Source organism: Solanum verrucosum, unplaced genomic scaffold, assembly GCF_900185275.1.
Source record: "Solanum verrucosum unplaced genomic scaffold, falcon-dt-bn FXZP01000117.1, whole genome shotgun sequence".
Taxonomy (NCBI): domain Eukaryota; kingdom Viridiplantae; phylum Streptophyta; class Magnoliopsida; order Solanales; family Solanaceae; genus Solanum; species Solanum verrucosum.
This window is the reverse complement of record NW_026020014.1, coordinates 301,881-322,667: the sequence shown is the minus strand read 5'-3', so window position 1 is coordinate 322,667 and position 20,787 is coordinate 301,881. Positions and strand designations below refer to the sequence as shown.

At 32.5% G+C, this 20,787-nt stretch overlaps 4 protein-coding genes and 1 non-coding gene across 5 annotated transcripts; 2 read left to right on the top strand and 3 right to left on the bottom strand.

Annotated features, from left to right (window-relative positions):
- Window positions 1-501: 501 nt before the first annotated feature.
- LOC125820581 (peroxisome biogenesis protein 2-like) lies at window positions 502-2,293 on the bottom strand. Its single transcript, XM_049499986.1, has 3 exons — window positions 2,210-2,293; window positions 1,352-1,465; window positions 502-1,234 (listed from the first exon to the last, which is right to left on the bottom strand). Exons 1-3 carry the CDS (start codon window positions 2,255-2,257, stop codon window positions 1,133-1,135), a joined length of 264 nt encoding a protein of 87 aa, XP_049355943.1. The 5' UTR covers window positions 2,258-2,293; the 3' UTR covers window positions 502-1,132.
- A 1,185-nt stretch (window positions 2,294-3,478) lies between these two features.
- Window positions 3,479-4,215, top strand: LOC125820576 (protein THYLAKOID ASSEMBLY 8, chloroplastic). Its single transcript, XM_049499978.1, has one exon. It carries the CDS (start codon window positions 3,500-3,502, stop codon window positions 4,184-4,186), a length of 687 nt encoding a protein of 228 aa, XP_049355935.1. The 5' UTR covers window positions 3,479-3,499; the 3' UTR covers window positions 4,187-4,215.
- A 551-nt stretch (window positions 4,216-4,766) lies between these two features.
- TRNAS-CGA (transfer RNA serine (anticodon CGA)) lies at window positions 4,767-4,848 on the bottom strand. The gene has a single exon. It is a non-coding gene; the product is annotated as a tRNA-Ser (tRNA).
- An 8,024-nt stretch (window positions 4,849-12,872) lies between these two features.
- On the top strand, window positions 12,873-14,978 carry LOC125820571 (auxin-responsive protein IAA27-like). Its single transcript, XM_049499974.1, has 5 exons — window positions 12,873-13,388; window positions 13,501-13,718; window positions 14,369-14,510; window positions 14,613-14,674; window positions 14,792-14,978. Exons 1-5 carry the CDS (start codon window positions 13,012-13,014, stop codon window positions 14,827-14,829), a joined length of 837 nt encoding a protein of 278 aa, XP_049355931.1. The 5' UTR covers window positions 12,873-13,011; the 3' UTR covers window positions 14,830-14,978.
- Window positions 14,979-15,603: 625 nt separating this feature from the next.
- LOC125820563 (uncharacterized) lies at window positions 15,604-19,786 on the bottom strand. The gene is made up of 4 exons (XM_049499964.1): window positions 19,407-19,786; window positions 17,951-18,395; window positions 17,654-17,769; window positions 15,604-16,361 (listed from the first exon to the last, which is right to left on the bottom strand). The coding sequence occupies exons 1-4, from the start codon at window positions 19,714-19,716 to the stop codon at window positions 15,946-15,948; spliced, it is 1,287 nt and encodes a 428-aa protein (XP_049355921.1). The 5' UTR covers window positions 19,717-19,786; the 3' UTR covers window positions 15,604-15,945.
- Window positions 19,787-20,787: the final 1,001 nt, after the last annotated feature.

Sequence of the window (20,787 nt, the reverse complement as noted above, 5' to 3'; positions counted from 1 at the left end):
TAGTTCTAAAATGAGCTCTGCGTTCCTTCAAAGGGAAGATCTACTAAATTACATTATACCAAATGCATGACATATTACTTCTACTTATCTCAATATATAGAGCAGTAATGAGTAACTTCTACTCGAGCATGCATGCAAACGAACAAGTGAGATAAGAGTCGAAGAGAACTATACCTGCTCAGAGTTGCCCCATCTTCGAAAAGCAGAAAATGATTAAAGACGGGCCAACATATATTGCCCACCAACAGTAGCGACACAGTACCATATCTTCTGAGCAACAGTAAGACCAGGTCCCTCCAATCCTTTTCGAACTAACATATGCCGAAAAGCAAAACTGTGGTTGGTATCATGAATGCTGATGCAAGAGGCACAAGATCAAAAGTGAAATTCAATTAAGTCAAGCTGTCAACCTTAGCAACTTCACGTACAAATTAAACGAGCAAGATTTTCAAGCCAATCACTCAAGTCCCTCATATTATACACTTAATAAATACTATTTGGACTTCTCAAAATTACTGAATATTAGAGCATTTATATAAAAGTAAAAATTTACAGATCTCACATATCTCAATCTATCTTAAGTAATCTATGAGAGCGAATCCATGGATGGTAATGAATGTGGACTTGAATGTTTTCAGATCTGACCATGGAAGAAGAAAATCTGTTACAAGTGAGGTGGAACCATTATCTGGTAAAAAGGGCTGAATGCATGAAATGGAACTCTTTTAAATAAGTAAAAAGTTCTAATTCATGCTATCAACCATGCACTCAGCCTCAAATCAAAGTGAATGCCTGAACGTTAACCTTAAGCATTTAATAAGTTTTTCAACAACTATTCTCTCCACGTCCCAATTCCCAAGACCTAGAAACATTAAATGTCCCAAATTTGAACAACTTCAACACCAGCAATTGAAGAAAATAGTGAAATTAGTGCAAGTAACAACATAGCATCCAACTGATTAATATAGAAAAAAAGGATTTTTATAAGAGCAACTTTTTTCGTTTTGAACAGTAAATAAAGAAGCGTTTGTTAGCTGCAACTTACACAAAGTGATAAAAGGATTAATTAAGAGACGATATCTAACCTTTCCTCTCACTTCAACCGCACGTTCATCTCTATACCTCAAATTCATTAGAGCATTACCAGTGTAGGCTTTATCAACCCAGATAGAAAAACGCCAGATAAGGAACTCCAAGAAAGCATCAAGTTCTGGCTCATATTGAAATAGCATTCCTGGCTAACCCCAAAGGGAAGAAACAAAAAGAAATTAAATGTATATCAAATTATTATCAGATCACAAATAATGAGAGGTGAATTCTCTGGTAAGTTAGAAAGTTGCACTACATGTACCTTCATCAAAGAGAAAACCTTGACCAACTGTCCCTTTAGCATTGCCGACATTTCAATGTCCAATCTTGCTGCATCTACCTGATTAACTCTTGATATTGAAGCTGGAATGGCAGACTGTGAAAACAAGCAAGTAATGGAAACATATTAGTGGGAGATAAAAGTCAGTTACTAATACATCAAACATACTCCTCCTTAATTCATCTCTCACCCATCCTGGGACCCCAGAAATGATACAAGACAAGGGGAACACTTCAACATTTTTTTTTTTCAAAACCTTTATACATGTAGATAACAAAATTTTCCATAACAAAGTAGGTTAAGAACCATGAAGCCTCATATTCAACTATGCAAAAACATTAGGTGATTTCTTCCCATCCAAGCCTTGATAGACAGAGTTAACTGTGCTGATGGGAGATAATAGGTTTCATGAATTAGTTGGCATGCACACAAGTTGGCCCGGACACACGGTTATCAAAAATAATAATTAAATGAGCTATAAATAAGTACAATTACTACAACGAAACACACGCTACATAGTCATTAAAGGTTTTTATAGAATGCCGCAGTCTATTCCCACATAATATGTCTTTCCTTTTAGCTGATTATATTGCAGCTAGTTCAAAGCAAACTAGCAATACATTAGCATTACAACGAGAACATTAACACCAATTCTGAGTACCTTTTCAACCCTTGCAAAAACATACAAAAGTCAAAACTAGAATTCGCTAGTCAGCCTTAACCTTATCATCACTCACAGCATTGAGTTGAACTCATTGGATGTGACTTAACTAAAACTTAATATAACGTGCAGAAAAGGAAGATGGATAAAAAAATTAAAACGAAGATAGTGATGTACACCTGATGAGATGAAGCAAGAGACCTTATAGTAGGTGGTGAGCCAAGCATCTTCTTGTGGCTGTAGATCACCGGTGGACGAGGATGCTGATGAAACTAGGGTTAGTCCATCCATCTTCTATTACCACAACACAATTTCACCTGAATTTCAATGGTCCCGGAAAAATTGAGAATCTCAGCTGGCGGTTCCAGACGGCAATTTCACAGACTAATTCTGGCGGTTAATTTACAAAATGTTATTCTTATGGGGAAAGGGTAATACACAAACAATAGAGTCCATTAGTTATACATAACATAACATAACAATGTATATCAAATAAGATATTTAGTAATATACAAAATTAATATATATGCATTATAATTTGCTAATATATTATATCAAACGACCTCTAAATATATATGATAATATTAGTACAAAGCTACATATTGCATCTCATTTAATATCATTTTGTATCTAACAGGGGATCGACTATTATTATTAACATTTTGAAATTTTGGCTATGGGAATTTTGATTGAAATGTTATTTTTATATAGTTCATTAATGAAGGACATTATTTGTACCTTTTTTCTTTTCTTTTTTTAATATTATTGTATATGTAAAGAGTTAGTTTAATAAAATTGATATCGTAATTCTCAATTATATAAGCATATATAAATAAAAATTGAATAAATTATGATTATTAATTCATCATATTGAAAAATACTAAACAAAACTCAAAAAATACTAATCTATACCAAATAATTTAATATGATAATGGTATAATATTTTTAAACAACAAAATTATCGAATTAAATTTTTATATCATATACTCACCCCTCTTTACTGTTAATCACCACAGTTAATTATTCCTCCATTATCCATTACTCATAAGTATCATCATCAATCAGCATTGTCACAACAAACATTGAAACTATTGTCAATCCACCATCAACAACAATTATATATCATCAATTGTTATATATTATTCACTATTTGGTATTTAACGTAAAAAAAATTAATCTTTATCTTTTAATAAAAGTAACCTCGAATCTATTCTGGTGTTATCGAAATAACATTTTTTCGTATTGATATAAACATGCATTCGACCATAAACAATATTCGTATTATTATTATATAGTTATGACACAAATCGAACTTGAATAAACATAAAGTTGAGTGTGTAATTGCAAGTTATTAAAACTTTGCGGACCAAACTGTAAAGAAAAAACCTACCCAGGCAAAAACAAATACGGGTTGATTTTATGAAGACCCGTTTCTTATCTTCTACGAGTGGAACTCAAATCCACCATTCATGGCGTCCTCTCTATCTACAACCCTCAAATTCACCTTACAACATTTTTCAGTAACTCTTCCACCACTAACATCAACCACCAGAAGAAAAATCTCAGTGCGATGCGGTCCACGAAGCAACCGTGGACCTCTAGTCAAAGGGCGAATACTAAGCATCGAAGCAATCCAAGCGATTCAAGCTCTAAAACGAGCTCAAAGAACTGACCCTTCCCAAATCGAAGCTCAAGTCTCAAAAACCCTCAATCGTCTCATCAAAACAGATCTAATTGCTGCCTACAAAGAACTTCTACGACAAGACCTTTGCGATTTGGCCCTCAAAGTATTCCCAGCCGTTCAATCGGAATGTGATGTCCCTGATTTGGGGCTTTATGCTGATATGGTCTTAGCTTTGACCCGGACGGGTTTTGCTGAACATATCGATGAATTGATTTGTGATTTGGAGAAAGTGGGAACGATTGAATGTGATGATAAGTCGCTGGTAAGGTTGGTGAGGGCGTTGGTTGAAGGTGAACAGGTTGAATCTACTGTTAGGGTTTATGAGTTGATGAAAAAGAGTGGATGGGGTTCTAGATTTGAGATTGATGAATATGTAGCTAAGGTTTTAAGGAGAGGGTTTAAGAGATTTGGTAAAGAAGAAATGGCTGATGAAGTTGATCAACAATTACAGAGATCGTCGCGATTAGTTTAGGAGAAACATTCACAGATTTTGTTTACTTCATCTTATTGTAGTTCTAGTAAGTATACATTGTTGTTTGCTTCGATTCTATTATATCGAAAAAGATTGCCAAGTCGAACATTGTCATCATTCATCATAGATAGTAATGGCAGAGTCGGTGAATGAGTTTAAAATTTGAAAAACTAAACACAAGAACTAGCCAGCCGAAACATCTAGCCCAAGCTGGCTCCGCCTGTGATCAGGATAATTTCAAATACCCACATAGAAGACGAACGAAAAAAACAAATAAAACCTATCTTATTATCAGTAGGAATCCAGAACTTGAAAGGATTAGTTACTTAAAAAGAATTCATTTTGGCAACTTTTTGTGATGTCTAATACAGAGAGCACAACTTTGTTAATTAAGTTGTATATGTTTTACATCCCAACCACGAAACAGTGTGATTAGTCGATTACTGGTGAACTCCCTCCTATAAACAGAAAAACACAGTTCTTCATTAAGTTATCGAGATATGTGAGACTAGCTCAAGTGGTTGAGTACCTTGCGGGAACACTATTGACCCTTCAATGAGTTCTACAGATGGAAAAAAAGCGTCGACAGCAGGATTCGAACCTGCGCAGGCAAAGCCCAACAGATTTCGAGTCTGTCTCCTTAACCACTCGGACATATCGACCATTTGCTTATATGTTTAATATCTTTCTTATATGTGAAGCAACACCAATATGTTAGTTGGGGGGTGAAAACTATTAATTTGGATTTAGGAAAATAAATGTTGTCTAATAAAATTATCCATTAACAGTGGCTAAATTTCATTTCATTTCATTTAGTTCGAAAGTTAAGTCGGTAATTAAAACAGAAAAGGCATTTGATTAGATACAAAAATACACGAAGGAAATAAAAAATCTTGATTAGATGGGATCATTGTCATTATGTGCGCACTCACATAAAGCATGAAAAAAAGAAACATGATTTGAAAGTTCTTATCATAGGCTTAAAGATAAGCTTCAAGCTGGGGCTAGATGCTTGTCATTTGCTAATTGGATACAAGTTATTTCCACTAGAAAAATATTCCTTCCGTACTGCCTGACTTAACATAAAATTTAAGAAATTAAAAAAAATTAAAATTTCTGATTTAAAACAAATTAACCTTAAATGTGATTAAAAATCATTTCATTAAAGGTAAAAAAAAAGAATTTCAAAGTAAAGTTATTTCTAATTATAAACAATGACATTTTTTTGTGACAAATTAAAAAAGAAACCACTATATAATGACATGACATACATGAGAAGTGCAACAATAATTTTTTTTATTAGTATTCATTGATTTGACTAATTCATATTTATGCAAACATAAAATTTACTAAAGAAAAAATGCTCTACCAATTTTTCTTTTAATTCGCGGAATTGAAATTTGAAATATATAATCAAGAATATCAGTACTCCTTGAAATAGGAGTGAAACATTATTTGGTCACAATTTATGTAAGACATGATAAAGTTTCAGCCAAATTAATGATTAATCATCGGACCATTAGAATTTTCTTGTAATTAATAATGAGCATCAAAATGTGGTGGACCTTAACTTATTCTACAATTGACAACACTGAGAAAAAAAAAATAAACAAGAAAAGTAGTAGTAAGTTTAGTGATACAAAATTGCACTGCATAGAGACAGGACATGTTAAAGGATAAGACCAAAGTTGAATGCTACCTACTGTTACAATATTATGATGGGCAATTTTATTACTCCCTCCGTCCCATTTTATGTGGCAACATTTCCTTTTTGGTCAGTCCCAAAAAGAATGTCACATTTCCTTATATGGAAAGTATTTAAATGTACAATTCTTTTTTTATCCTTATTGGTCCCACTTAATCTTAAAATAATACTCCAATACATTTATGAGGAGAGAGAAAAGTGAGTCTACTTTTTAAAGGGCAATTTGGTAAACATTTCAAAGTCTTCATTTATTTCTTAAACTCCGTGCCCGGTCAAATGTTGCCACATAAAATGGGACGGAGGGAGTATATTATATTATATTATTTAATTTATCATTCTGTTAAAAGTTTTTTACCGATAACAATAATCTGGTGTGATTATGTCATTACTATTTTTCTTCTTTTCATTTTTTCCTTTGCTTGTTATCTAATAAAATTTATTTTATCCTTTAAAATCTATTTTCATCCCATATCATACTATGATTGAAAATATTATTAATATATTACATTATATAACTATTAAAATAATATAATTTATTTAAATGTTATAGTTATCAAATAATGTAATATGTATGTTATAAAACGATAGGTAACACTTCTTCAATCTAATCAAAACAATAGAATTTAGGCATAATACATAAACATGATCTTTAACTTGGCTTCAGCGAATAACTATGCCCTCCAATTTTGAATGTACACAAGTAGACATTTAAATTTGTATAAAATTAAACAAGTAGACACAAGTGTTCTACATGGCATAATACACGTAGGATGACATGTAGGATACAAAATTGTCATGTAGGGTGCCACGTAGGATGAATGTGTTCATTTGCTCAATTTTATATAAATTTAAGTGTCTACTTGTGCACATCCAAAGTTAAAGATCATAGTTGTCAATTGACACCAAGTTAATGGTCATATTTATGTATTATGCCTAGAATTTATGTGCTAAAGTATGGCACATGAAAAGCACATGACAAACTTGTTGGATTTTATTTCTTTTTTATTTTATGATTATATTAATAAAAAAAAATCTTTTTACTATAAATATATTTTTAAACAGTTATTTTTTGACAAGTCTAAAATTTACTTTCATTACAAAATAGTTAGTTTTTTTGTTAGGACAAGTGACCCTACAAATTTGAGTGGTTTTATAAATTACTTGGATGATTATCCTCTCTGACCAGCTTAGCTGGCTAGCACCTTCTCCTTTTATCACTGAGGCAAAACAGTTTAATAAATTATAAGGAGTTGTTAAAAATCGAAAAAATCGCGGAGGAGTATTTTTATTTTTCAATCGGTATTAGAGTTTGACTAATTCAAAATTCGTACAGGTAGAGCCCCATTCGGGGGATAACTCTTCCTATCAAAGACTTTTCAAATCTAATGCCCAAACCCAAAACTTCTTGTTAAAGAAGGAACAATCTCATCCACGTTGTACCACATTCTTTAATGAGTAAATTTTAGGTTTAGTAAACATAAAAATTATATTTGTATGTTATAGCTATAGTTTGTATAATTGCGTTCCATAACAAACTTTATATTTGCTATGGCTATTAATATGTATATTTCGATATATATATATATATACAAAAAAATCAATTATATAATTTGTTTCGGTATACATATACAAAAGAACCAATTGTATAATTTGTGTTTGTATAAAGCGAGAAAGACAAAAGAAAACTGGGCAGGAGAATATTTATATTTGTATAATTATAAGTGTATAGGACGAAAATATATGTATTTGTATATATAATTTTCGCGCACTTTATACAAACGCAAACGCAATTTATACATTTGTATTTGTATAAAGTGAGAGAGACGAGCGAGATTCTCTGGAGAGAGGCGAATGAAAAGATATGTATATATACAGTTTTCTCTCTCTTTATACAAACACATTTTATACATTTGTATTTGTATAAAGTGAGAGAGGCGAGGGAGAGACTGCCGAGCGAGATCTGGAGAGTGGCAAATGAGAAATTCAGGGAGAGAAGCGAATGCCAATTATTTACTATGAATTACACTTAGATCAAACTGTAATTATATCATTTAATTTGAATTAAAAATTTATTATTTTATACGATTTTTCTTTCTTTAATCGTGTCGGAATATTAAGCCCAAGTATATTGAAGTGATTGTTTTTTCTCAAGGCCACAAAAAGTGAAGTGAATAAAATAAAATTTAAAAAAGAGTAGCCTTGCCTAGTTCGACTGTCGGAGTCAACTTAGCAGGTCAAGCCGGAAAAAGCAGTAACAATATTCCTCAGTTTCAATTTATGTGATTTACTTTTATTTTTAATCAATTTAAAAAAAAATGATATATTTCTATATTAAGTAGCAATTTAATTATAAAATATCTATTTTATCCTTAATGAAATAATTTATAGTCACACAAATTTTTATTATTCATTTTGGACCATAAATTTTAAAAGTCTTCTTTTCTTTCTTAAACTTCGTATCGAATCAAACTACCTCACATAAAATAAGACGGAGTGAGTATTTTTTTTTAATGATTAGCTGTCAACCCACCACGGCTTAACCTGCCGGCTACGAGCCAACACAGTACCAGGTTAAACTGTAAAGCCAACATGTTAATTAAATGTCGAGTTAACAGTAAAAAATAGTGTTTCTTGTTCTCTTACACCAATTGTATTTTTTTATTATTTAAAAATGTCCACTTTTTATTTTACTTTACATTTGATTAAAAACTCTACTTTGCAGCATAAAGATTAAAGTGTGTGTTGGTGTCTAGGGAAGCAAAATCATGACCATCGGCTGATTCAGTAATGTTGTTAATCTAAGTTGCTTATAGGGTTTGACTTATATATACTATCGGACCAAAATATATATCTTACATCATTAAATCATTTTTTTAATTTCTATTTGGTGTCGATTGCGATATCCACATTGTAGCCAACTAGGTTTGAATTTGTGTTGAGAAGTAAGCTCTTTAACAAAGGTGACTCCGTATCCAAGGAGGATTCGAACCCGAAATCTCTTGATTGAGAATGAAGAAGTACTTACCATTCCACCACAACTTTAGTAAGATGAAGGATAAATATAGCAAGATATTTATCTTATTTTAAATATTACAATATGTCGGGATGATTCGGTTGATTAGAAAGTCAGGGTGATTATCTACACGAATGATTTTCACATAGGGCTTATCCATTGCGCACAAATTACTCATCCGAAGAGCCGATGTTGTAACAATTGCGGATTAATTATTTTGGGTTTCAACTTTTTTTTTACAAATTTCTAATTTTAAGGACTTACCAATATATATTGTAAGATTGACTTGCAAGTATAAAATTCTTTATAAATGATTATGTATATATAACTTAAACTCAATATGAATATAACTATTCGTAAATCGTACGTGGACATCTCTTGGACTTTAAGGGGTCGTTTGGTTACTGTATAAGATACATCTTATTCATGTATAAAAAGTTGCATTAGCTTTACTATGTTTGGTAGAAGTTTTGTATTAGGTATAAAAGTCAACATAACTTATACCATGTTTGGTTGGTAAGAATTTAAATGTTGTATAAAAGTTATTCATGTATTAATTTATACGGTGTTTGGTTGCATTTTTTGTAGTCCTACATAATTAATACCAACATAACTTATGAGAGAATCTATGTATAAAGTTATGCAGGGTAGAAGGTGAAATAAGTTATGTGGGTATTAGTTATACATGTATTAAAATGATAAATTACAAATTTACCTTATTAATTTGTTTTTTTTTTAATTGGAAACTTTACTGTTTTCCTATCTACGTTTGTTGTTTTTATTTCTTTTTATATACAGACCATTTTCATTTCTTTTAGTTTATTTATTTTTAATTGGAAACTTTACGTTTTTCTATCTACGTTGTTGTTTTTATTTCTTTTTATATATAGACTATTTTCATTTCTTTTTATATACTTATGGTTTTTATTTATTTATGCAAATATAAATATTTTTTTAATATTAGAAATTTGATTGTATATTTTTTACGGTACATATGCTAATCAAATATTAGCATTATATATTATTCAGTATATTCCACATTTTATTAGCATGTATTATTATTTTGTAAATAATATATATTAATAATTTACAATAAGTTTAATATTCAATAGTTAATAATTCATGTATATTAATCTCTACATAACTAAATAATACCTACATAACTAATATCCATATAGCTAATACATGCATAATTAAACCAAACATAACTAAACCCTTCATAACTAATATCCATATAGCTAATACATGCATAATTAAACCAAACATAACTAAACCCTTCATAACTAATACATGCATAACTAAACCCTGTATAACTAATACTTGCATAACTAAACTCTGCATTACTAATACCTGTATAACTAAACCCAACATAACTAATATCTGCATAATTCTAACCAGTAACCAAACAGCCCCTACGAACACACACACCTTTAATTTGGTAATTAATTAATTAATTCATTAGGATGGACACAAGCGTGCAATAAAGAGAGCTAGAGACCTCAGTAAAAGTTATGAAGAAAAAAAAAGTGTTACTATTACAAGAATCAATAAATCATTCCCTTTGTTTAAAAAGAATGACCTAATTTAACTTGGAACGAAATTTAAGAAAAGAAATAAAACTTTTTAATCTTGTGATTATAAATAAAAGTTATGTCAAATGTACCAAAATGCTCTTTAATCTTATGACCTTAAACATGTCACGTGGAAAGTTAAAATTAAAACGTTACCAAAAAGAAAATGAGCAGTTCTTTTTAAAATGGAGAGAGTAGTAATTAGTAAGTAGGAAATGAGAAAGGCCCCTTTGAACAAACAAAAGGAAAAAGAAGTAAAAGAGAGAATCAACATATACTTTTTTCCTTGTTATTGACAGTAGATAGACAGATTTTTACGTGTAAGCAAAAATAGCAGAAAAGGCCTTAAGCGGCGTCAATTAAAGAATCCTTTTCCTTTAATGGATGATTGTTCTTACGTTTTATGTCAGCTTTCACCAATTCTTATAATTAAATGTCTTCTTCAATCTTAATTTTATTTCATCTGTTTTCCACTTCATAAGAAAATGACAAATCTGAGATAATTTAAATCATTATTTTGTGGGCCGTTTTGATATATCGCTTTCTCCATATCTGATGATCGGATCGACCTACAATATCACTTCACACAAATCACTAATTTTTATTTACATACGACTCAATATTTGGTTTACATTCTATGTGTGGTTCATTTAGTGTGCACAAAATACTCACCGCATAACGTTCACTTGAAGGACAGAAGCTATGACAGAGATGGTAGCGGCTACTAAAAAAACGAATTATAAATTTACTAACACTCATAAACTTTATATCTCAATTTCGTCCATTATTTATATTATCTCTAATAGAGTGTTTTACAAAGTATGTTTAGTTACCTCAAGCATGGTGCCAAATGAAGTGTGTTAGTATAAGATTTGAGTTTAGATTTTTGGGATCTTTTTTAGTGAGATGTATAAAAAAGTAATATTAAATATGATATATTAGTATATTAAAATTAGTAATAATGAAATTAGTTATGCTAAAAATTGAGGATTGTCTCGCTTATTTTTTTTAAAATATTAGTAGTCGTAATATTATGATTATAGTTTATTATTTTTTGATTTCTATTACTTACTATTTAGTGTTTTTTGTATTTCAATTATCATAATATATGTTGCAATTACTGGTTTTTTTTCAGAATATATTGTCGTGCTTTCTTTAATATTTTGTTATCCCTTTTTCACTTTCGCTAAAAAAAATATTCCAAATGGTTTTAGAATAATTTTTCTTAATCTGAATGGTCTATCGAAATAATCTTTCTATCTCACAAAGTATGAATAAAGTTTACATACATTACGCCCTTTCCATACCACACTTGAGAGACAGTAGCAAAATGAAATTTACCATAGTTTAGAAACACTAGCAAATAAAACTCATTATTTTAAAGTTAATACATAAATTATTTCTTTTAAAGAAATAGATGATATAGGAAAAACAAAGGAGAAAGCACTTTATTGGTGAGTCTTTGGCAGTATTATTATTAAAAGACAAATAATTGTGTATTTGCAGCAAAAGATACTGTATTTTCATAAAAAAAAATAGTAGTACTACTTGTGAACGGACTTTGTCTACCACAGAGTTGGTTCTAAGTGGACTAAAGTTGAAATCATCATCATTACTTTTTCCGACCAAAGATTCTAAACACAAAATGTACAATTACCACTACCTAATTACTTTCTTTTAAATAATTCCACTAAAAGTAATTCTTTTCTTTCGTGGACCCCATAACAAATTTTGTGGTCGTTATTCTTTGAATGCACATTACGTAAATTTATTATACGTAAATGTTCATATAAATCATACATACAAAAGATATAGACTGCCCCAAGCAAATTCAATGCGATGAACCAATGGCAAAAGATGGTTTGGTGCATATTCTTCATCGAAAAATTATTTGGTGTAAGAAAGTTAGATGTTAACTAATGTGAATGTCTATTTAATTTTGCAAACTCATAGCACAATCGAAAAAAAGAACTGCACCTTATTCGATGGTGGAACTAGAACTTTTACTAACAAATGTCTAAATATAAAGAAGTAAATTCACGAATAAATCAAACAATGTCAATATGATATATATATATATATACACACGCTCCTCTACAATAACTCACAAATCATATAAGAGACATAAATCGTATTAGACAAACTCACTACAACGAGCTCAATCAAAAAGATGTTGACAAGATAAATCAATTCTTGACCTCCATGAAAATACTACCTGCTACATAAAATCGGCCTAAACTATTTTCTTTAACTACTATTTCACAGAAAAATAATTTCTTGATAAGCATCTGGAATAGTAGTTCCAATATTACTATAGTACACACTACACACTACACAGTTCATTTATTCCAAAAAGAAGTCTACAAAAGCACCAAAAGAAGTCTCTTTTCTGCATCAACAAAATTAAACCACCTTCCTTTCTCTTATAACTTTAAAAAAAAAAAAAAGTTCCTTTCTTTTTCATCTCTTCCATAGTTTCTTGAATTCTTGTTGAGAAATTCATCTTGTCTGTTTACTTATTTGTGCTCAACTTTCCATGTCTGTACCATTAGAACATGATTATATAGGTCTATCAGAACCTTCTTTAATGGAAAAAAGTTCTGATAAGATTTCTTCTTCTTCTTCTTCCTCTGTTCTCAACCTGAAAGAGACTGAGCTGAGACTTGGGTTGCCTGGTTCTGAGTCTCATGGGGTTTCTCTTTTTGGCAAAGATTTGGACCCTTTAAGCAATTTTACATCAAGAACAAAAAGGGGTTTTTCTGATGCAATTGATGCATCTGGAAAATGGGATTTGTCTATTAATTGCAGATCTGAAGCTGATGGGGAAAAAGGAAACTTGTTGTTTTCCCCAAAAAGAGGGAATGGAGGTTCAAAGCCTGTTGAAGAAAAAAAATTTACCCCTCACACTTCAAAGTTAGTAACTTTTCTCTTTTTCTTAAATTCTTGAATTTTTGTTAGTTTGGGTACAATTTTTTTTCTGCAATTATGGGTTAAAGTTTGGTTATTTTTTGTGTTGTGGAATTAGGGCACAAGTGGTAGGATGGCCACCAATTAGATCATTCAGGAAAAATACACTGGCTACTAAGAAAAATGATGGTGAAGGAAAAACAGGTTCAAGTTGCCTTTATGTTAAGGTTAGCATGGATGGTGCTCCATATCTGAGAAAAGTTGATATCAAAACTTATAGTAACTATGCAGAGCTCTCATCAGCACTTGAAAAGATGTTCAGCTGCTTTAGTATTGGTATAATTTCTCCCTTTACAGTTTACAGCATGCAAACAATGTAGTATTTGTTTAAGCTTTTCAGAAACAAGCTAGAATTTTGAGTCTATGGGTTGTGTATTTTAGAAAAGATGATAGCTTAATGAGTTTCAAATACATTATTTAACACAAATATAGGGTCTAGAGTCAAAGCTACCGGGTTCTCCCGAAACCCTAAGCATAATTGTAGCTTCACCCCTGGAAGCTTTTAGGAGGACAACTCAATCTCTAAAGAAAGAGAATTTACCCTTACAAAGGTAGCGGTAAGGTTTGCGTGCATCCTATCCTTGTCGGACTCCAGCTGTAGGATTACACTGGATATGTTGTTATTTGGTGTATTTTTCCAAGACTAAGAATAATGCATTCAAGTTGGCTTGGATACCACGGTTATAGGAGGAAAAAACAAGAATAATTGATAGAAGTATATTGAGAAAAAGAATATAACCCTTTGAATCCTATCTTTGAACCGTAGTTTCTTCTTGTATCTTTTTAATCCATGAATTGAAGAGTCTTTTTTCATTTTTCTGATAGGCACTTTTGAGAATTGTTATTGTTTGTGGGTGTTTATTTGGTTTGAGTCTTGAGATTGCGTATGTCTTAAGTGATACTACAATTTTGTGACTATTATTCAGGTCAGTGCGCCAGTGATAGACTTCCAGGGCAAGAGAAACTCAGTGAAAGTCACTTGATGGATCTTCTCAATGGTTCTGAATATGTGCTGACTTATGAAGACAAGGATGGTGACTGGATGCTAGTCGGCGACGTTCCTTGGGAGTAAGTTACTACGCTCCAACATTTTGTGTCAAACATCTAAGTCTGAAGACAACATTATGATTGGTTGCATTTACTCATTGTTCTATTTGGATTTTACAATAGGATGTTCATAGACTCATGCAAGAGATTGCGGATCATGAAAAGCTCAGAGGCAATTGGGCTAGGTATGTCCTGTGATCATGTTTATGCTATGTATTACTTCTTTTTCTCTAGTGTCCAGTTGATAAACTATATATGCTTCAAAGTAGGTTTAGAATGACATTTTTTCTCTTGCTTTGCAGCTCCAAGGGCCATAAACAAGTGCAAGAACCAAAATTAGCGACTGAAAGACTAACCGTCCAAGGGTTTTCTACAACGTCAACCATCCTTTTTTTGCCCTGTTTGTATCTGGAATTAGACTAGATGTGTAGCATCCCCTGAAAGGGAGAGAGCTGGTTTAAGAAAATATAACCGGTGATAAATTGTACTATGGTTACTGTCTGGAATTTGAGTGGCAATTTTTGCTTGCACATGCAACCTGCAAGATTATTTGCAAAACATAAATTCATTTTTAAGCATATAACTAGCTATTATTCTGATGAAACATAATAACTTCCAAGTTCTAACCTACTAATTACTAGTAACTGATCAAGTTATATTCAAGAATTCAAAACAAGCAGGATGGAATGGAATGTTACTCCAAACCCCGAGTTTTCCATGCTCGTGTTTTTGGAGTGCCCTGTCAAAGAGAATGAGGACATGGCTAAGGTTTGAAATAAATTGACTATAGTTTGAACCTTGGATTAGTTTGTTCAAGGGCCATCAATGTTAGCAAGTCTGGATGGCTTGCCTTTGATCTGCCATTTCCAGTTCAATCCCCAAGAGAAGCAGCTCATTACTGTGTGCTCAGTTAGTTGACCTACAGAAGCAAGAAGGTTATGGTGCCAGGAGTTTCCCTTTCATGGACTCGAGCAGAAAAGCTCAATCTGCACCCATTGCTCATCTATCGACAAATACTGAACCATCTAGAGAAGCTTCTGAACTGCTCAAGCACAGTTACTTCTCAACCTCAGTAAAGTTGAGTAGATGTACAAGTGGGCAATAAAAGGCTAGGAAAACATCAGGAGTGGGTCTCAATCATTCTAACATACTAGTGATAAAGACTAAGATATTAGCAAGCACAAGGAGAGTTGTTTCAACATAAGCTATTTTCTAGAATATAATTTACGAGCACATTATACAGATGGGATAAATTTAACTCATCAGACATCCGTTACTCTGCACAAACATCAGAGTGACCAGGAGACAAATGGACATCTGAAAGATTGTAAGAGTAAAATCTATTGGCAGCATAGAGACAGCCTCTCAAGAGTTGCACCAGAAAGAACTAAAAGAACAGTTAACACAGAGATCGCTAATACAAAACTACAACTTATATGCAGTGGCAACCAAAATCTCATTCTTGTGACACCTGAAGATAGACCATTTGAGTGTAACCATTGAATACAGATGCCTCCAGTCCAGATAACCCAAGCCTCCGAAACAAGCCATACCTGCCATCTTCAACAATAGGACTTGATGCACGAGCCGGATCGTATCTCGTCTGATGAGTTAATGAAGGACCAGCCACAGGTGGAAGCTCCCAGTAAACATCTAACACTGACTCTACAAACCTGCTATTTTTAAAATGTTCTGCATAAGAAATGGCCTTATTGCTGTGGTTAAAATCATCCCGCATCTGCCCTCTCACACCCCACCAAGCTTCACCAGGACCGCAAAGTTCATCAATATCAACAGCCTTCTCCCAGAATTTCTTCCTTCTTGCTCTGATCCTTCCTTCATCACTGTCCTTAATGCAGCTATGGCCTCCACCTGGAATGAAATTAGAAAACATGTCATGTAGTAAGAACTAAGTATTGCACTGACTATAAAAGTCGACGAATAATTTCACAAATTGAAAAGGCATTCATATACTGAACTGGCATGGTCTAAGCATAGCATAACTGCTATTTGATCTGTCGACACTCTATACTAGAGTGTATTTGTATTCGTTTTCTTCATATCAAGATCTCTTCCTATTATTTTCTACATATATCTCATCTGTTTACCTTGGTTTTCCAATCTCATAATCAATTAACTGATTCTTTACAAATGCACTAGATAAAGGTGGCCTAAACAGAGAACAATGTGTTTACTTGGTTAGACAAGCAAAACAAACAAAAGTTTCCACGATAAAGTATGGAGTAATACACATTTTGGAAGTGATCTCAATATTCTATAATCATGATTTGATCTAAATTTGAATTCTCTGGTTGGTACCACTAGGACAATTGATTTCCTAAAATTAGGATTTTGGGTTGAGATGACTGAGCTAATTGACAGGTTAATATCACATATCAGATGGCACTTACCCAAAAAACTCCCAACCTGCAGGGTTTAGATTTGGATAGATAGCCGTTAGCAACATATTTAGCATTGTATTGTTCTTCCAGCACACTGTATATTTAAAAAAACACAACTGTATATTCTAATGAAACATCATGCCACTGACTTCTTGTCCTTTAAAAATATCAACATCCTTAAGCTTTGCATTGCAAACAAATTTCTCATGGGAGAATAAATAGTTTTACTGCTCCATTAGGAGTTTCATGGGAGAAAAATACTTCAGCACAACAACAACATACACAGTGAAATTCCACAAAGAGGGGTCTAGGGAGGGTAGAGTATACGCAAACCTTACCCCTACCACATGGAGGTAGAGATGCTTGATCCGAAAGACCCTTGGCTCAAGTGAAGCAAAACAAAGGAGTAATGAAAAGGAAAAATGGCAGCGGAAAAAACATGGAAACTAATAAAAAAGCATTGCAGAGCATACATGCAAGGAACAACAACATCAACAAAATAGTGCAACCTAACATAAACAACAGATGGTAACATATAACAAAAGCAAGAAACTACATGAATAAGGCTATTACTATAGCACATGATCTCTATTTATTTGTTACTCCACATCGGAGTCAACAAAATCTCACCACGATTTTCCAAATAAAAACAGAATCAACTTAGAAAAGGGAAAAACCAGAGAGATACAATAATGACCGGATAATGCTTGCTTTGGCTTGACAGAGGAAAAACAATTGTTTAAAGTCGAGGTGAAAATATACCTCTAATATAAAATTGATCGCACATCTGCCTGAAAGAATAGTGGTCTCCAGTACCAGTATCATAATTGTCCTCAAACACAAGATGCCTAAACCCAGCTTTTAATGCTTGCTTCAGTCTGTCAATCAAAGTTCAGATTTCAAACAGAGAACAGTGAGACATATTTGCAAAACAAGTGGGAATCGGCAAAGCCATAGCATCATTGAATACTGCTATGGATACGATGACATTAGACAGAACAAGTGACTGAAGGAATTACTCCTTTAACAAAACTCAAAATAAAGCTATAGAAGTTATACCTTTTCAATTCATTTTGATGATCATCAAAAAAGACAAGAACCTGGCTACGATCCTTGATTCCATGCTTCTTCATAACTTTCCCCCAATCAACATTTCCAAAATCAACAAAGTCTTTTCCAGCGAAGTATGTGCAATTCTCATCAACGTAGGCAGGCCCTTTCTTTAGATACTTCTCAGGATGACGGGGTGTAAGTGAGATGATTCGTGTATCTGGCATTGCTTGTCTCAAGACCCAAGTTGAGTGTCCCTTGAATGCACCACTCTCAATCATCAACTCTGGTTTTAACCACCGAGTGATAAACCAGAGCCCGAAGCTGTGATCAAAACCCATACCATACATGTTATTCTTGATAGGCCGTGTCTCATATATGGGCACAAACTCCTCCAAACCTTTGATTAAATCCTTTGTGGTCCATTCAACAGTTCTGTCATGTTTCGTTCTGCCTTTTGACAAGAGTAAAAATTAATTAAAGGTGCATTGGACCATGTGAATTTCACTGCTTAACAGTTGAGTTTCACAGATAAACAACACAGGAAGAATCTTTGACATTCCAGAAAAGGTGAATGACATGCATACACACATGTCTAAACAGTTGTTTCATTTGTTGACCATAGATCAGAAGTGCTGCTTAAGACTGTAAAGATGATAAACCATTTTACTTCTGCTATGACTGTATAACAGAATGAAGCCACTAGAAAGCCAATTATTCTGGTTTATGCCATACTCTGGAGATTATAATCATCATATATGAAAGAAAATTTTAAAAACTACAAAGTGAAGCAGGCTATAATTGATCCAGATTATGCGACACTCATCATCTACAAATGATGCAAGGAAAAAATTCTTGGTCTTGGTCTTGAAACTAGATGTAATTTCTGGACATCGGAATAGGATTTTCAACTATAGTAATGTCTTGAAACTCAATGTGCAGATTTTGGACATGTATGTATGATTTTCCGTTATAACAATGAACTTCCACAATCAAATAGGAAACTATCAGTTAGATAAAAACAATAATCTGTACCACTAGAATTATTATATACACCTAATTCCTCCATTAACTATATGAAGCAACAATCTATGCCACTTGAAAATTACTCTAACACACCTGATTCCTCCATTAACTTCACATGTAATAACAATGTTGTTTTGTTTGAATCAAGCCATTGGATCCTATTACGAAAGTGACACCAAAATAATACAAAACGTTAATCCAGTTACTTGCACCTGGACAAATCCTACAGATGAACCATGTACAACCGGAAAACCGTAGGTTTCGATTTCACAAATCAATAAAATCTACAAGAAAATAAATGTACCACCGTTCCTCCGAAGGAAATCGAGATGTGTTCAATTGAATCCATTTAGAGAAAATACACTATCACGCAATGCTCAACGAGGAAAAATGAAACCAGATCTGAATATACACTAAAACTGAAACGCAATGAACTTACACCAAGGAACGCCGAGAGATCCGAAGTCCGTTTCAAGGCCTTCGAAGCCAAAGAATCGCAAACGAGAAAGGTGATCGGAAGAGGAAGCGGAGATACATACTAAGTCGCGAGTGTGATAGACGAAAGAAGTTACCAACACAATCACAAGCCCTATGAGAAGGCATGGCCAGAGATGTCCAGTTCGAATCACATAATTTGTAACCCTCGTCGCCACAGATATGTGCTTCCGAGTTTTGGATTCGTCGCCAGCTTCATCGCCGTCGTCACTGACCGGCGTCGCCCTGCGAGAAGAGAGCACCCTTTCCAGCATCGTCCTCGTTGTGCTCTACTCACTCTCACTTCCCTGCTCTGTGAAGAATCCTTTTTTATTTGCTCAACACGGAACTTGGGATTACTACTAGTAACTACTCCAAGGCACTGAAATGCTTAAGTTTTAAAAATATACACTTTGACCACTCAACTTTTCACAATGCCCTTGAATGATTGATATTTTATATCAGTATTTTCATTTTTAAAGTCCTTTATAATTAATAGCGCACGCAATATAATTATTTTTTCCTTCATTATAGAACTTAGGACCAATTTAATCACGTTTTGAAATATATCAAAGAATATTTTCAGCATATTTATCACTTAAAGGACCAAATCAAATCAAAGCTCATACACTAAAGATTATTTTGATCATTTTTCAATCCCCTAAATTTTCAAGGTGAAAATGACAAAAATAGTCTCTCTTTTTTTTTAAAATTTTGGGATAGATTCATAATAATTTTGAAAATACTTTCAACAATTTTAGTCTTTTAATAAATATTTAATAGAAAACTCATATTTGGAGGTATAATTATTGAATTCATGCTATTTCTAATTTATTTCTAGAGATTGATATATATATTTTTGGTGCAATTTCTGGTATATTTTGTCTATATTTTAGTACTTCCTTCGTTTCAATTTGTTTGTCTTAATTTGACTCAGCACAAAGTTTGAAAATTTTAATGAGATTTTTAAATCTTGTGGTATTAAATTAAAGATATGTCTCGTGTAACAATATGACATACAAAAAGTTAAAATTTAAAGGTAACTAAAAAGAAAATTCTTTTTAAAATCGACTAAAAAGGAAAGGTGGACAAACAATTTGAAAATGGAGGAAGTAATTATTATAGTTTTTTATGTTATAGTTTCTAAGATTTGATTAGGCTTTTATTTAATGTTTATGTTGATATTTTTCTTTACAATCTTTTTCAAATCTAACAACAACGATAAAATATTTAAAATAATCACACAAATGGACGCAAGATAAAATTTCCATAGAACATACACAAATCTGACCATTACCTCCTAGAAGTAAAAATAGACTGTTTCCATATGATTCTAGGCTCAAATC

Excerpts from the sequence above, each read along its gene's own strand:
- LOC125820581 (XM_049499986.1), bottom strand. The coding sequence starts at position 2,257 with ATGCTTGGCTCACCACCTACTATAAGGTCTCTTGCTTCATCTCATCAG. Across the intron at positions 1,466-2,209 it reads CTCTTGCTTCATCTCATCAG|TCTGCCATTCCAGCTTCAAT; the intron begins GTGTACATCACT and ends TTGTTTTCACAG. Across the intron at positions 1,235-1,351 it reads AGGTTTTCTCTTTGATGAAG|GAATGCTATTTCAATATGAG; the intron begins GTACATGTAGTG and ends GGGGTTAGCCAG.
- LOC125820576 (XM_049499978.1), top strand. The coding sequence starts at position 3,500 with ATGGCGTCCTCTCTATCTACAACCCTCAAATTCACCTTACAACATTTT.
- LOC125820571 (XM_049499974.1), top strand. The coding sequence starts at position 13,012 with ATGTCTGTACCATTAGAACATGATTATATAGGTCTATCAGAACCTTCT. Across the intron at positions 13,389-13,500 it reads TTTACCCCTCACACTTCAAA|GGCACAAGTGGTAGGATGGC; the intron begins GTTAGTAACTTT and ends TTGTGGAATTAG. Across the intron at positions 14,675-14,791 it reads CTCAGAGGCAATTGGGCTAG|CTCCAAGGGCCATAAACAAG; the intron begins GTATGTCCTGTG and ends CTTGCTTTGCAG.
- LOC125820563 (XM_049499964.1), bottom strand. The coding sequence starts at position 19,716 with ATGCTGGAAAGGGTGCTCTCTTCTCGCAGGGCGACGCCGGTCAGTGAC. Across the intron at positions 18,396-19,406 it reads ATCTCTCGGCGTTCCTTGGT|GCAGAACGAAACATGACAGA; the intron begins GTAAGTTCATTG and ends TCTTGTCAAAAG. Across the intron at positions 16,362-17,653 it reads CGATCAATTTTATATTAGAG|GTGGAGGCCATAGCTGCATT; the intron begins GTATATTTTCAC and ends ATTTCATTCCAG.